General features: G+C 41.0%; 1 protein-coding gene across 8 annotated transcripts in view; it reads right to left on the bottom strand.

Moving 5' to 3' along the window:
* Positions 1-13350, bottom strand: part of CD96 (CD96 molecule) — a 94061-nt gene extending 80711 nt beyond the window's left edge. For 2 of the 8 annotated variants that reach the window (XM_040484449.1, XM_040484450.1), the window contains exons 1-3: positions 13161-13341; positions 12858-12995; positions 10291-10644 (exon numbers count right to left, since the gene is read on the bottom strand). In XM_040484449.1, the coding sequence (XP_040340383.1) occupies positions 10291-10644; positions 12858-12918 (415 nt within the window). In that variant the 5' untranslated portion in view covers positions 12919-12995; positions 13161-13341. Of the gene's footprint in view, positions 1-10290; positions 10645-12857; positions 13134-13160 lie in introns of those variants that run through there. The other 6 variants (XM_040484452.1, XM_040484448.1, XM_040484447.1 and 3 more) reach the window with 6 other exon arrangements.
* Positions 13351-16214: the final 2864 nt, after the last annotated feature.

Here is a 16214-nt window from a genome sequence, read left to right as displayed (position 1 = left end):
AAACTAAAGGCATAAGAATTATAATAGAAACTTGAGCAGGGATATCAAGAGGAAACCGATTTTATAATTTAAATATGGATAGTTACCAAAATTAAAAAAAAAAAAACTTAAAAAACTTCACCAGATATGGAGTTCTCCCATTATTATTATTATTACTTTAATGTATAGTTTTCAACAAAAAAGAAGACACATGAAGAAAAAAGAAAAGTGTGATCTCTATTCAGGAAAAAACAGCTGGTTGAAACTGATTCTGAATAGGTAGTACATTGGATTTAACAGACATTAAAGCAGCTCTTATAAGTATGCTCATAGGATTAAAACAAAATATGATGAAAATGAGTCAATAAATAGGGAATCTTAGTGGAGAAATAGAAAACTACCAAATGAACCAAATAATTATTCTAGAGTTGAAATGTCAATAACAAAAATGATGAAAATTTTACTTGGGATTCTCAACAGCCAATTTGAGATGGCAGAAGAAAGAATCCGTATATTTGAGAGGCACCTGGGTGGCTCAGTTGGTTAAGTGTCCAACTCCTGACCTCGGTTCAGGTCATGATCTCGCAGTTCATGGGTTTGAGCCCCACATCTGGTTCTGCGCTGACAGCATGGAGCCTGCTTGGGATTCTGTCTCCCTCTCTCTTCCCCTCCCTCACTTGCTCTCTATCTCTCAGTATAAATAAAAATAAACATAAAAAAAATCAGTGTATTTGAATATTGATTAATATCAGTGATCTAATCTGAAGAGCAGAGAGAAGGAGGATTGAAGGAGAACGAGCTTCAGAGCCATAGAGGACAGTACAAAGTGTCCAATATGTATGCCGCGTGAGTCATAGACAGAGATGAAAGAGAGTGGGACAGGACAAATATTTGAAGAAATAATGGCCAAAAACTTCATATTTGACTTAAAAACTTTCCTCCAAATTATCTACACTTTCAGGAACTTTAAAACTCGAAAAAGGTAAACTCAAAGAGACACCCACCTAGGCATATTATACTCAAACCGCTGGAAGCCAGAAACAAAGAGGAAATTATGCAAGCCGCAACTGAAATCACTAAGAAAAACAAAACAAAACAAAACAAAGCTATCGCATGCAGAGACCAATAAAACAATTAATGGCTCACTTCTCACCAGAAACAAAGGAGATCAGAAGACATATTCAGAATGCTGAAAGAAAAAACAGCCCACTAAGAACGCTACATTCAGTGAAATTATCCTTCGAAATTAAAATGGAAAAAAACAAACAAACAAAAAAACACAAGATTCCTTGCAAGTAGATTGTCTTATGTAAAATTCTAAAGTAAGTTCTTTAGGCTGACAGGAAATGATACCAAACAGTAACTTCACTCCATGTTGGAATGAAGACCATAGGAAATGGTAAGTATGTGTGTGTGGGGGGGGGGGGGGGGGAGAGAAAGAGAGAGAGAGAGAGAAAGAGAGAGCGTGAGCAGCGGAGGGGCAGAGAGAGACGGAGACACAGAATCCGAAGACAGGCTCCAGGCTCTGAGCTGTCAGCACAAAGCCCGACCTGGGGCTCGAACTCACGAACCACGAGATGGTGACCCAAACCAAAGTCAGACACTCACCTGACCAAGCCACCTAGGAGCCCCAGAACATGAAATTTTTTAAACCATTAATTGTTGCACTGTTCTGTTGGGTTTATCTTCGACAATAATAACAAAAGGAAGAGATAATATTGGAGGAAGTTGCAAAAAGAGAGAAAACAAGAGAGAAATATAGAAACAGACACAAGAATGACCCTGACATTGAAGTTATCCAACAAGAATATTAAAATAACTCTTTTTAATATATTCAAGAATAAAGAAAAAGATGAAGAAAGTAAATGAAAAGATGGGCAATCTCATCAAAGAATTAAAAATCTACTCAAAACAATAACTAAAATATAGTATCAGAAATTAAGAACTAATTTGATTGGGTTGAAAACTTACTGGACATCACGAAAAATAAGATTTGTGAAATGCAATATAGGTCAATAGAAAATTTCTAAACTGCAGAAAGGAAAAAAAGAATAAATAGGAAAAAAGCATTAGAGATATATAAAAGTATAAACTTGGGCACATTTTTTTAATACTAGAAACCTAGCATCACAAATTTAAATTTTTTTTTCAACGTTTATTTATTTTTGGGACAGAGAGAGACAGAGCATGAATGGGGGAGGGGCAGAGAGAGAGGGAGACACAGAATCGGAAACAGGCTCCAGGCTCTGAGCCATCAGCCCAGAGCCCGACGCGGGGCTCGAACTCACGGACCGCGAGATCGTGACCTGGCTGAAGTCGGACGCTTAACCGACTGCGCCACCCAGGCGCCCCACAAATTTAAATGATAGTAAAAATCCATGCAAGTGTTAGAAGTAACATGAGTGAATTTGTATGTAATATGAGAATGGGGAAACTTTTTCCATAAAAGTAAGAATTAAGCTGATTTGGAAACAATATCACAAGCAAGGAAAGATAGTTGACAAACTCAGAAAATATTTGCAACTTACATCACAAAGGATTAAATAGATTTTATATATGGGACTCTCGTAACAAAAATAAGGATAATAATGGGCTGGAATTCATCAATATGTTTAAATTCATATGAATTTGTAATACTTAACACAGAATACTTCTTGGTCACCTTGTAAGAATGCTAGTGAACCAACTCATTTTTAAATCTGATAAATAAAAGGAAAGAATCAAGTATCCTGCATTTCTGATACAATCTGTACATCCAATAAACAGCTGATTCATGAGTGGAAATTTCTCTATAAGAAGACTTCATCCAGGGGCACCTGGGTGGCTCAGTCGGTTAAGCGGCTGACTTCGGCTCAGGTCATGATCTCACGGTCCGTGGGTTCGAGCCCCGCGTCGGGCTCTGTGCTGACAGCCTGGAGCCTGTTTCTGATTCTGTGTCTCCCTCTCTCTCTGCCCCTCCCCCGTTCATGCTCTGTCTCGCTCTGTCCCAAAAATAAATAAACGTTGGAAAAAAAAAATTAAAAAAAAAAAAAAAAAAGATGTATCTTTCTCCATCTCTCGCTGTGGACTCTGCTGAAGGGCCGCATTGCTTTTCTCCCTCGAATTTCTCTGCCTAAATGATTTCTTTCATTCCCCAAACTTCAGTTAGCACACACTCATATGCCTCACCAATTTGTATCTTCAACTTAAACCTCTCTTCTAGAACAGGAATTCTATCTATCTATCTATCTATCTATCATCTATTTCCTCGAGATTTCCTGAATGTGTCAGCTTCATGTCTAACTCAACATGCACAACATCAAACTCAAAGCAATCTCTGCACAATCTGATCGTCTTCTAGTTTTTCCTAACACAGTGAGTAATTCCCCCGTTTTTTCTGTTCCACATACTTGAAACAAGAAGCATCTCCTGACACTGCTTTTTATTCCTCATTCCACATGTACCATCCAACACCAAATCCTGTGGGGTGAATATCCTAAACTTACTTCTTTTTTTTTTTTTTTAAATGTGTTTTTTAAAAAAATGTTTACTTATTTTGAGAGAGAGAGAGAGCAAGGGGGGCAGGGACAGAGAGGGAGGGAGAGAGAGAGTCCCAAGCAGGCTCCACACTATCAGCACAGAGTCCCACACTGGGCTCAACCTCATGAACGGGGCTCAACAATATCTGAACTGAGCAGATATCGAGCAAGAATTGGACACTTAACTGACTGAGCCATCCAGGCGCCCCTCCTAAATATACTTCTAATTTGAACATTCCTCCCCATGTACCTCACTGCCACTCTACTCAATTACTAGCATCTCTCACTTAGATTTCTGCCCTGTCTTCTAACTGATCTACATTATCCTCTGTATCTTTTTTCAATAAATTCTCTATACGTTTGCCACAATTAAAAAAAGAAAATCAAAACCACCATCTGTCAGTTAGTTTCCACAGCTCTTAGGATAAAGATAAAACCTGACTGGACCTCTCAACCTCTCTAGCCTCATCTTCAACTGCTTCCCTTTCAATCCCTATGCTCAAGACATAATACCTTTTAAAATCTCCCACAATTGCGCTATCTCCTTACTACCAGAGTCTTTATACATCCCATTTTCTGTAAGGTGTGTTCCCCACATTGACCTGGTTAACTATGGCTCAAGCATCACTTCCCCAGGAAACCCTTCTTGATTTTCCTATTATATCCTCTCAAAACACTACTTTCTTACTGCAAGAACACTTCTCACTGTTGCAATTTGACATTTTTTGGCTTATTTGGCTATTTTTTGTCTCTTCCCATTGAACTTCATGATTCCTGATGACAGTCATGTCTGTATTGTATTCCTGGTGCCTAGCACCTCAAGTACACACAATATTTGTTGGATAAAGATTGAATACAAGAATTTAAGAAGAGTCAGCATTCAAGTTCAAGAACAAACTATGCTATAAAAACACACACAGGGGCACCTGGGTGGCTCAGTCGGTTAAGCGTCCGACTCTTAGTTTCGGCACAGGTCAAGATCTCAGAGTTTTGTGAGTTTAAGCCCTCCAGTCCAGCTTTGTGCTCACAGCATGGAGCCTGCTTGGGATTCTCTCTCCCTCTCTCCCTGCCCCTCCCCTACTTGTGCTTTCTCTCTCAGAATAAATAAGCAAATTTCAAAGAAACTTTAAGACGGACACATAGATCAATGAAACAGAGACCCTAAAATTAAACTCACATATATTATCAATTAACTTATAATAATATTATTATGAAAAGATCCAAGAACACACAATGGGGAAAGGACAGTCTCCTTAATAAATAATATTGGGAAAGCTGGATAGCTGCAGATAGAAGAAAGAAACTGCACACCTGTCTTAAACCATACATAAAGATCAAATCAAATGGACTAATTACTTGAACATAAGACCCCAAACCATAACACTCCTAGAAGAAGACATAGGGGCAATGGTTTTTTTGGCCTTGGCAATGATTTTTTAGATTGGACACCAAAAGCAAAGGCAAAAAAAGCAAAAATAAACAATGGGACTGCATCAACCTAAAAAGCTTCTTAACAGAAAAGAAAAATATCAATAAAATGAAAAGGCAATGTATGGAATGGGAGAAAATATTTATAAATCACGTTATCTGATAAGGGATTAATATCTAAAATATAAAAAAAAAAACTCACACAACTCAACAACAACTAAACAAATAATCCAATTTAAAAATGGCCAGAGAAATTGAATAGACATTTTTCCAAATAAGATATCCAAGTGTCCCAAAGGCAAGGAAAAAATGCCCAACATCATTTTTTCATGTTGGGCATCCCCAAGCATCAGGGAAATGCCAGTAAAAACCACAATAAGATACCATCTCACACCTGTTAAAATGGCTATTACCAAAAAGATAACAAATATTAGAAAGGATATGCAGAAAAGGGAGCACTTGTACATTGTTGGTGGAAATGTAAAATTTTTGCAGCCACTCTGGAAAACAGTATGGAAGCTCCTCAGAACACTAAAAATAGAACTACCCTACGATCCAGCATTTCCACTTCTGGGTATATTTCTAAAGGAAATAAAATCATTATCTTAAAAAGATATACACATCTTCATGTTCATTGCAGCACTATTTTCAATAGCTAACACATAGAAACAGCCCAAGTGGGTCCTGATGGTTGAATGGATTAAGAAAATATTCTAACGTACAAGGAAATATCATTCATGCGTTAAAAAAAAAAAAAAAAAGAAGGAAATCCTGCCATCTGTGACAACATGGATGGACGTTGAGGGCATTATACTATGCGGACAAAGAAAGACAAGTACAGTATAATTTCATTTATATGTGGAATCTTCAAAAACAGAACAAAATGAACTTATAGATACAGAGGACAGATTGGTGGTTGCTAAAGGCAGGGAGTGGGGGCGAAATAGGTGAAGGTGGTCAAAAGGTACAAACTTCCAGTTATAAGATAAATAAATTCTGGGGGTATAATGTACAGCATGGTGACTACAGTTAATAATAATGTACCATATGTTTGAAACTTGGTAAGAGAGTAAATCTTAAAAGTTCTCATCACGGGAAAAATACATTCGACTGTGTGAGGTGATATTTTTTTTTTAAATTTTTTTTTCAACGTTTATTTATTTTTGGGATAGAGAGAGACAGAGCACGAACGGGGGAGGGGCAGAAAGAGAGGGAGACACAGAATGGGAAACAGGCTCCAGGCTCTGAGCCATCAGCCCAGAGCCCGACGCGGGGCTCGAACTCACGGACCGCGAGATAGTGACCTGGCTGAAGTCGGACGCTTAACCGACTGCGCCACCCAGGCGCCCCAATGAGGTGATAGATATTAACTACACTTATTGTGATGATCATTTCACTATACACTATATAGATAGCTACATAGATCTATCTATCTATATATCAAATCATCATGCCGGGGCACCTGGGTGGCTCAGTCGGTTGAGTGTCTGACTTCCGTTCAGGTCCTGATCTCGCAGTTCATGGCTTCAAGCCCTGCGTCAGGCTCTGTGCTGACAGCTCAGAACCTGGAGCCTGCTTCAGATTCTGTGTCTCCCCCTCTGTCTGTCCCTCCCATGCTCATGCTCTGTCTCTCTCTGTCTCTCAGTAATAAATAAACGTTAAAAAATTTTTTTAAATCATGTCATACACCTGCAACCAATACAATGTCTTATGTCAATTATAGTTCAGTAAAACTGGAAAAAAAAATCAGAGAACAAATTATGGACAAGGTAGTTAGAGTATTAAGATTATATTATCATATATTATATTCTTTTACTGACAACAGAATAGAATATTTCTCTTATTAGATTCTATGTATTTCTTTTCCCACTCCTCCTCCTCCTTCTATTACCACTACTTCTTCTCCTGAAGTAGACTGATGTTTTCAGTCACAACATCAACAGCCCTCTAAGGCTTTTGTAGTGATCTGGAAAATTAAAATCATGTTGCACTTTGATAACAGAGCCCAGCAACTTCACATTTTAAAACACATCAAGCTCATACAATCTCAGGCACTGTGGGTCCAGCTGCATTCAAACTAGGAAACCTGGATTACTACAACCCAGGGCTTAACTCAGAAAACTGCATTTCTTGGAGTAACTTGAAAGCTCACCTTGAAGAAAACCCTTGCAAGTGAAAGTGAAAAATAAGCAAATGCTGAACGGTTTATTACATTTCTATCCTTGTCCACAGCCTCGGAGCACTAACTCACACCAAGGAACAAAATCTTTTGACAAGAGAACAGAATCCCTTCTCAGCAACCCCCACCCCCCACCCCCGCCCCGGGAACATAGGGACAGAATTTAGGCATATACTGTTTTGTGAACAGACAGGGCTCAGAACGGCTCAGAGCACAACGGAAAGGAAACAAGAGGTCCCAACTGCCTGTGGTCCCTCAGAGTTTCATATTTAGATTCTTACACACCACTTCAATTCACCTTTGTTCACAAGCTTCGTAAGTGTTTTCACGTCGCGTTGCTTTGCTTACCCAACTAGCTTGCAAACATCTCATAAGGATGTACGAGGGAAATGGCACAAATGGGAGAAGAAGTGAGTGAAGATCAAAGGAATAAAGGGGGAAAAGGTGTGTCATTGGGTGGGGACTTGACAGGGCTTTCGAAAGGCAACGGCTTCATCTGAGTTAAGTGTCTGCCCCTTTGCGCTCTACCAGGCTTACATTTTTGGTCACTCTGTAATGAAGGATGGTTTTTCCTGTTCTGTTTTGCTCTTTTGTATGTTGCCCGCTTTGTACTCAATACACAGTAGCAGAACTATTTCTCTAACATGGAGGCCATTTTTCTTTTTCATCTGGTCCAGCTGACCAACAGCAAAGTTATCATCTGGGATACTTCCAACCACAAAGCATGTAGACATGGCTTCTGCCTCTCCTGAGAGTTTCAGTTTTTAGTAGCTGCAAACTTAGTTTCTTTGAATTGCCCTTTATTTCAAGGAATACACTTTCCTTAAAGGCAACACCACTCTCCTTTCTGGATAACATACTACCTCTTCTCCAGTGCTGTCCTCATGATGAGGACATGTCCCCATATGACTTACTTCCTATAGGGTACATCAATCCATTGAGAATCAAGCCAATTCTCAATGGAGTAGACATTAGACCCACAGAGATGCAATAGTACAGTTCACAGATTTAGGCAAAAGGTACAAAATCTTAATCTAAAGCCAAGGTCAATGTGTACTTGGGCTAATGTATGTTCAATGTTCGGCTGGGTTCCAAATTAGACAAATGCAAGAAGAGAGGGAGTAGGACCCATTATAAATAAGAACTGATAAATAGAGTTCACTCATTATCATTATTACTCTTCTTAATGATGAAAACTACCCTTTACCAAACTCTTCCAGTCTGGCAGGAAGTATGCTAAGTGCTTTACGATGACCCCATTTAATCATCAAAATAATGGTACCTGTGAAGGAGGTACTATAACCATTCATGTTTCTTCTACAATAGAACAAAAGCTTAGAGACTTGAATAACTTGACAAAGATGATACTTCTAATAAATGACAGAGCCAACATTCAAATCCAGGCTACCTGACTTCAAGGTATGGGCAGGTAGACACTGTTCTACACAGGTCTCCTTGTTTCTCTTCATTCAACTCCACCCCACCCCGTCCCCAGTTGAACTCAAGTATTTCTTTTTTCCTGGACAACAGCACTGGGAACAGGGCATTGTAAAGTAGTGGCAGAGGAGCTCCACGTCCACAGGTGGACTGTTCTAATACCACCTTATCTCCTGATAAGGAAGAAGAGGAAGTGATGGGGGTAATAAATCCCTCCCTGCTGCCCGTCCTGGGCAGTTCCATGCCTCTTTTAGCACAGCCTTCAGGAGTTAATTTTTGTTGCTTTTTTCTTATATTATCAGGCCACTTTGCCCCTGAGTTAAAAACACTTCATTTCCAGCGCATGTTCCATTTGTTGGCTTTCATTTTCATTCTTTTCCATTAGTATAAATGGAAACCATTTACTATAGGACCAACTAATTTAGGGGTAGGCAATATTATCATCATTTTCCAGATGGGTTCAGAGAATGGACATGACTCCCCAGGTGAAATTTATTTCTGGCCAGAAAGGAGCTAGAACTTAAGCTTAGGATTCCTGCCTCCAAACGCAGCCCCCTAAAGCAAGTATGTGTGAATGCTACATGTGCAGCCGCCGCCTTTGTGCCTTTACCTGCCCTATACTAAATATATCATATATCCAAAGCACCTTGCATAGTTTCCCCCCACAAACCTCCTCTGCTCCCTTTCCCTTCAGTGAGTGGCAACCTCCCCCCCAGATGTCACCCTGAATTTTTCTCTCTCCCTCACTCATACTGCCCTCACTTTTATGCCCAAAGCACACAATTTGTTGTTTCTATATCTACCCAAACTATCACTCTGTCTCCTCTGGGCCACGAGGACGGTCTCCTAGTTCACTCCCACCTTTTCCTTCTGGCCAACCTTCACCCCATTCTCATACTGAAGCCAGCAAAATCTTTTTTTTTTTTTTAATTTTTTTTCTTTTTTTTTTTTTTCAACATTTATTTATTTTTTGGGACAGAGAGAGACAGAGCATGAACGGGGGAGGGGCAGAGAGAGAGGGAGACGCAGAATCGGAAACAGGCTCCAGGCTCCGAGCCATCAGCCCAGAGCCCGGCGCGGGGCTCGAACTCCCGGACCGCGAGATCGTGACCTGGCTGAAGTCGGACGCTTAACCGACTGCGCCACCCAGGCGCCCCCAGCAAAATCTTTTATGACCCAAGTATAGCCAGGCTATAAATGTCATGCCATCCTTTTGTTGTGCATACTTCAATGTCTTCCTATGGCTCTTAGATAAAAATCAAACCTTTGAAACATTGCTGACAAGATCTGACACCATCTGGTCCTTGCCATATCTCCCACCTCATCTCTTAACCTCTGCACTACAGTCCTGCTGGCATTTTCCCATTTCTTTAAACACTATAAAGTCCCTTACACAAGCTGTAAGGGATCACTCAAAAACCTCCACATCCTAAATGGTGTTAATGTCCATTCCTTCCTCAGACTTCAGAGCTCAGGTGTTGTTTTCTGAGGGTCAGTTTCCCTGCCGTTATTACGTGCTCTTTCACAAGACCATTGTAGTCCTTACCACTTATCACTGTTGCAATTTTACTTTTGTTTGTGGAATTATTTGGTTAATTCCTGTCTTCCTTTCCAAGCAATACCTCTTTCTGCTCAACTTCTGTGAACTTAGCACCACGTTTAGCATGTGGTTGGCTCAGAATACACACCTGTTGAATGAATGAGAGCTGAGTGAAAGCATGGGATTCTTTCCCTCCCAGTTATGCTTACCATTTGTCTGAATGAGCAGGTTGTAGATTTTAGTCCGAACACCCTCTGGAAACAGAGTAAAGCTACACTCATACTTCCCGGTGAATGAAGAGGACACGTTCTTTAAGTGCAGGGTCCATTTTGACACATTTCTGGGAGTTTTTGTGAAAGTCACCAGTGATTCACAGGGACTGTCATTGGCACAGTGCAAGCCATATTGGGGATGATAAAGAGCAATCAGGTCCAACTTGTCAGTGACCTTGGACCATTGCATCTGTACCAACAAGTCTTTCTTCCATGTTTGGCAGGTCAAGTTGACATCAGAGCCAGGGAAAGCATAGATGTCTTCTTCATTGGATGCTTTTCCCCATACTCCTGAAAAGGGAACATGAGCCATCAGTTTGCGTGATTCATGTGGAATGACTCTTATTTAAAAAGCTTGGTCACTTCGGTGAGGTGAGCAACTGAGGAATTTTTTTTTCTGGTTGCCTTAAGTAGAGGAGAGAGCTTGTGCGTGACCCTGACAGTAAAGCAGAGACTCAATGCAAATGAGGAGGCATTTGATTAAAGACGCTAGGGGAATATTGATCTCTTTGTCTGTTGGTCTGTCCAAAGAATAATTTAAGTTCTCTACCTGCGAATAAAATTAAGCCTATTTAGAACCTGAAGCCCACCAGCAAACATTATGACAGCTATCTTTGCAATGACTCTAATGGGCTGGTTTTGTTTTGTTTTGGTTTTGGTTGGTTTGATGAATCAACAGCTGCATATAACACACAAATAATATTTTCTGAAACTGAAAACATAACTGATACGTGTGTAGCTGTTTTAAAAATGTATGTTCTCCAGGGGTGCCTGGGTGGCTCAGTCGGTTAAGCGTCCGACTTTGGCTCAGGTCATGATCTCACGGTCCGTGAGTTCGAGCCCCGCGTCGGGCTCTCTGCTGACAGCTCAGAGCCTGGAGCCTGTTTCCGATTCTGTGTCTCCCTCTCTCTCTGACCCTCCCCCGTTCATGCTCTGTCTCTCTCTGTCTCAAAAATAAATAAACATTTAAAAAATAAAATAAAATAAAAATAAAAAAATAAAAATAAAAATAAAAATGTATGTTCTCAAGAGGCTTTTAAATAGACTATTTAATCCTTCTCACATACCAAAGAATGATGTTGTTAACCCTCTACCAAAGACGAAACTGAGGCACAAGATGAGTAAGTGCTTTGCTTAAAGTCACACCTCACAGTAAAAGACCCTGAATTTGGTTGCCTAGAGTCTGTGCTCTTTCTGTAACCTTCATAACCTCCAAACTGCCTCCCAAATTGGTTGAGAAGACTAAGAAATTTGACATTCAATATATGAAGATCAAAAGGACCTTTATTTTCCTGCAGTTGGGGCTCCTGAGGGGAGAAAGAGAGAAAATACCTCAGGGTGTCCACTAAAGATAAACTATGGTCAGGATCATCAATAATCAACACTTTGAAATACTAGACATAAAAGAAGAAGATTCTCTCCCATCAGCTCTCTGACCACATGGTATAAGGCACTTAAAATATGTTAAGCATTGAGCCTTTGACATGCCTTCAATAGTGGAGGCCTCCGTTTTCGCGTTAATGGAACACTGTTACAGGAATGATATACTATTATGACAAGTCCCACTGAAGCTCACAAAGGAAAAAGATAAAAAGATGACAAGCAACGGAGAAGAAACAAGGCTCTCTAAGGTACTTGACAAATGGGAATTATTACACTTTTATGGATTCAAAAGTTTGGGTAGGACAGAGGTTAGTACAGTTTAATGTCGTTCCCTGTAAGCTCTCTTTTGCCTGATAATACGATTCTGATCCTATCCACAGCACTGTATTCCAAAGTCTCCTTTGATTTAGAAATTCTTCTTAGGATCTTCGTTGCGATATCTGTAAAGCACAGTTAATTCTTAAGACACTCAAGCTCACTATAATACTCCCATGTTATGGAATGCAGAACAAATCTTTCCTCGTGTTTTTTTTTTTTTTTTTTTTTTAAATAGGCCTTGAAGACACGGGTTCCCACTGTCATAAGGACCCTCCTCTGTCTTCTGGGTCCTTACCTACACATGCTGCATTAAAATTCAACATATGTTCAACTCCCAAAGACGTTAGCTATTTGCAGGAGTAATGCTTGTTCCATACAAAAGAAACAGGATCCTTGAGAGAGAGAGAAAGATGAGCGAGGATCTCAGAGCACTGATGGCTTTGTGATTTTTTTTAGTATTCTGGAGTTGTTCTCACTACCATTTGGAGAGCATTTCATTTCCAAGAAGCACAATTTCCCAGTTACTCCAGAGGTCCTCTTCAGAAGGAAATGGGTGAAAATGTCTCACGAGCAGTGACACAAACTACTCATTCCCTTCTCGTTTTTAGTGTTTGTTAGTAATCATTTCTGGACTCTTAACATCTCTGCGAAAGCTGCCACTTAAATATGTAACTGAAAACCTTAGCAACGATCTGCCTTCAGTGATCAATGTCAGCCGCAGTCGCACGCATTTTAAATGAACAGAGGCCCCACTCACCCCGAAAGCAGCCGATCTGACAAGAAAGGACAAGTGGAAGCCTTACCCCTGACAAAATGTATCTGGATGATGGAACAGACAGCACAATATGTCCATTTTTTCTCCATCGTCTCCTGAAGGCCTCACGCCAGCATCTCCACGATCACAGAAGTCAATTGATGCCTTGAAGCAAACTCCAGCTACCCTGTTTGTGCAGAAAAACCCCAAACCTGCTGCACGCCTGGGTCTGTTTATCACTTGGCAAGACCCCAGGAAATGAAACGTAGACAGGAAAGTAATGTGGTTCAGAGCTAAGTATAACCTTCAACAGAACAATGTTGAAATTGTTCTCTAAAATTTTGTGTATCACCTTCGTTAAAAGACTTCTCAGGATCCAAAGATTCTCTCCTTCAGGATCTCTGCGTCAGTCAAGCTGCTTCTAAAATCCAAACAAAGGAAATCATGCAGAGCGACTCATAATGTGCTTTTTATACATTTCTTTTCAAGAGCACAAAGTCATTTAACAAATGTGAGCTTAGTGTCTTTCATATCCATTTTTCTGCTCAATTGTAAATTGTCACCCCTATTTCAGGAAAACCTTCATTTCCTGGGGGGGGGGGGTGTAGAGGAGGGAGGGTTCCTTTTCTACCCCCATCTGGGCGAGGCTGGAGGTCAGGCAGAGAAGCCTCCCACCCAGCTGGCTGGAGGGCTTTTTTGCTAAGAGCAGAAGAACTTGCCCGTGCCTCAGCCAAAAACCAGAGAGAGCAAGGCGGAAACAATCTGAATCCAATGGCAAAGAATCTCCTATCTCAGCCAGCAACCACGCCTGTGATATCTGCCCAGCTGCCTCCATTTACAGAAGACAGACTGGGGTTCAGGGAAGGGTCCTAGTATATGATGACTTCCCTGCCGGATATGATGCCAGATATTGGTTTTCCAGCTGGAGATAAAATAGGCCTTCCAGACTCAAGAAAACATGCATTAGGCTGAGGACTACAGCATAAGGTTGATGAATGAAGAGTAAAAATGAATAAATATATGTGTTTACATATAACCATATGAACAACTGGTGAAATATTCTGTGACTCTAATTTTACTAACACAATAAAGGCATCAGCCAGCAAGCCTGAAGGCAAACAAGAAGGCTGAGCTGTGTTCCTGAGGTGGTTACTCTTTACAGGGAGAGGATACTGGCCAGGTTGTCATCATGTATATTGCCATCACGTACCATGACATCATGGTGTACTGATCTACCTTGTATATACCGATCTGTCCCTCTGCAAGGACTTGGGAGTAATATGGATGATGCTAAGATATAAGGCATCACCTCTGCCATTGAGGAGACTAGAATGTAACCGGGGGAACAGAGATGTGCATGTGGTTAAACAAGGGCTACTGTCCCCCGGATGTCCAGGCTCCCCTCTACACCACCACTGCAAACAGTTGCCATGACGACTGTCATCCGAATTCATCACTACAAAGCTAATGATGTTTCTTGTAAAGGCCAGAGGATGGAGTTACTTATTTCCTAGCCCAGTGCTCCCCAGACCTTTATTCCCACCCCCATCCCCATCTCCACACTTAGTTTCAGGGGTGTGACCTGGAGGGGCGAGGTCAGGTGGTGCTGACAGGGATGTTTTCAGGGAGGCTGCAGACTGCAGAGACTTTGACCGAAAGACAGGACGTATCGCTGCTCTCAGTGCCTTCATGTCCCCCCCTTTACCCCTGCCTTCCTATCTTCCCCTTTACCCCCTGGACATTCTTGTAAATAACAGCGATGGACTACAGTGGCAAACATGGGCTAAGAAGATCTGGACCTGCAGGTGGTGTTCCCATTACAAGCCTGGGGAGGGATTTAGGTTATCTCACTCCACCTGTCATATTATCAGGAATGTACCTACATGAAATCAATAAAAATCTAAACTTACTGAATTCTCTAAAAACAATCTGTCCTCTCGAAGCATTTAGTGGTCTCCTGTCTCCTATTGCTTTAAACTAAAACACCTTTTCAGGGGAAAAAAAAATCCCTCAAATTCAGAAAAAAGGGAAAAGATCACTTATTTTCCAGAGCTACAGATGGAGTCCTTGCCTCTCACTGGGGTTGGGCTGCCCAAGGCACCCGTGCAGAGGCCGCTGGGCAGACTGGCCCTCTCTGGGTGTCGTTCAGACCTAGACACCTCGGTGGCCCAGAGTCTTCTGATTTGACTAGTTTCCTTTGGGATTCACTCAGGCTCTAAGAGAAGAAAAATTTCAGATGCCCACAGAATGTTAATTGAACGGACGTGGTGTCCTAGGGCTGTGAGACCCAAGCAGCAGCCCCTCCATGACAGTGTGCATGCAGCAGGTGGCAGCAGCGCCCCGCACACGGGCGCCGCTCTCCCAGGTGATGGGAACTGCCCCCACTGCGTTTCAATCCCAGTAATATTTTCTAAAGGCCCATGCAGCATGGGGATAGGCGTTCTCTACACTTAAAAATAACTCTTCAGTGGAAGTCATGAAAATCTCTATTATCCTCCCTGCTCGACCAAATCCCAATTGCACAGCGTTTCTCCTGCCTTAGATGATAGTCCGCTGCTTGTGAAGAGAAAACAGAGGCAGTCAGTTCCACATACAAAAAGAAATCTTGAACTTCTTGAACTTCAGAGGCAAATTCAATTATTTACAAAGAGAAGCAGGGGCACGTATTATTTCTGCTAGAGGCAAGCTGTCATTGTGTGTTTTGAGCAAACTTTTTAAATGCTCCATTTAAACGCCCTCAATGAGAAAAGGACATTTTCAGAAATAGGAAGTTGAGCAAAAGGCACACTTACCTCTGTGGTTTGCATAGAGGTTAGCTCAAATATTACTGATGTATCTTAGATTTTATTCTTAATTATTATATATAAAAATTAAAATGTAGGCTGTTCTATCTTTGCACATGTTTCTCTCCCAAAATGCTTAGAAAACATGCTGTTTAATGTTTCAAATAATTGAGAAATACTCATTCATTGAGTGCCAACTCTTAAGAGATTACTGAAGAGGCACAGTTTTAAGTGATTTTAAAATGCAAATGATAAAACACAGCTCTTGCTCTTAAGGCATTTGCTATTTTGCTGGAGAGAAACATCCGCGCACACCACAAAGGAGTCAAGAAACATAAGACACAGAACTGAATGAGTAAGTAGCCCAGGATTTTAGGAAAGGAAGAGGAGGGATCAAGTAAGCTAGGAACATTTTAAGTGTGGAAATCTAAAGCTGGCTTCACATTGTAAGGGAGAGTCTGGTGGAAACCACAAAGTAAGTCATTCCAAGCAGAGCAAACAGTAGAGCCAACAGTTGGAATTGTTGAAGTTCAAGGCCAACTCTGAGTCAGTTGTGATCATGGAACAGAGGCTTTATTGAGGGGCTTTGGGTCAGACAAAGCTGTCCAAAGAGTGAGATTAGA

Source organism: Herpailurus yagouaroundi, unplaced genomic scaffold (assembly GCF_014898765.1).
Source record: "Herpailurus yagouaroundi ecotype Mexico unplaced genomic scaffold, PumYag 162, whole genome shotgun sequence".
In the NCBI taxonomy this organism is placed as follows: Eukaryota; Metazoa; Chordata; class Mammalia; order Carnivora; family Felidae; genus Herpailurus; species Herpailurus yagouaroundi.
The sequence above is the reverse complement of the archived record's forward strand: the minus strand, read 5'-3'. Positions and strand labels throughout refer to the sequence as shown.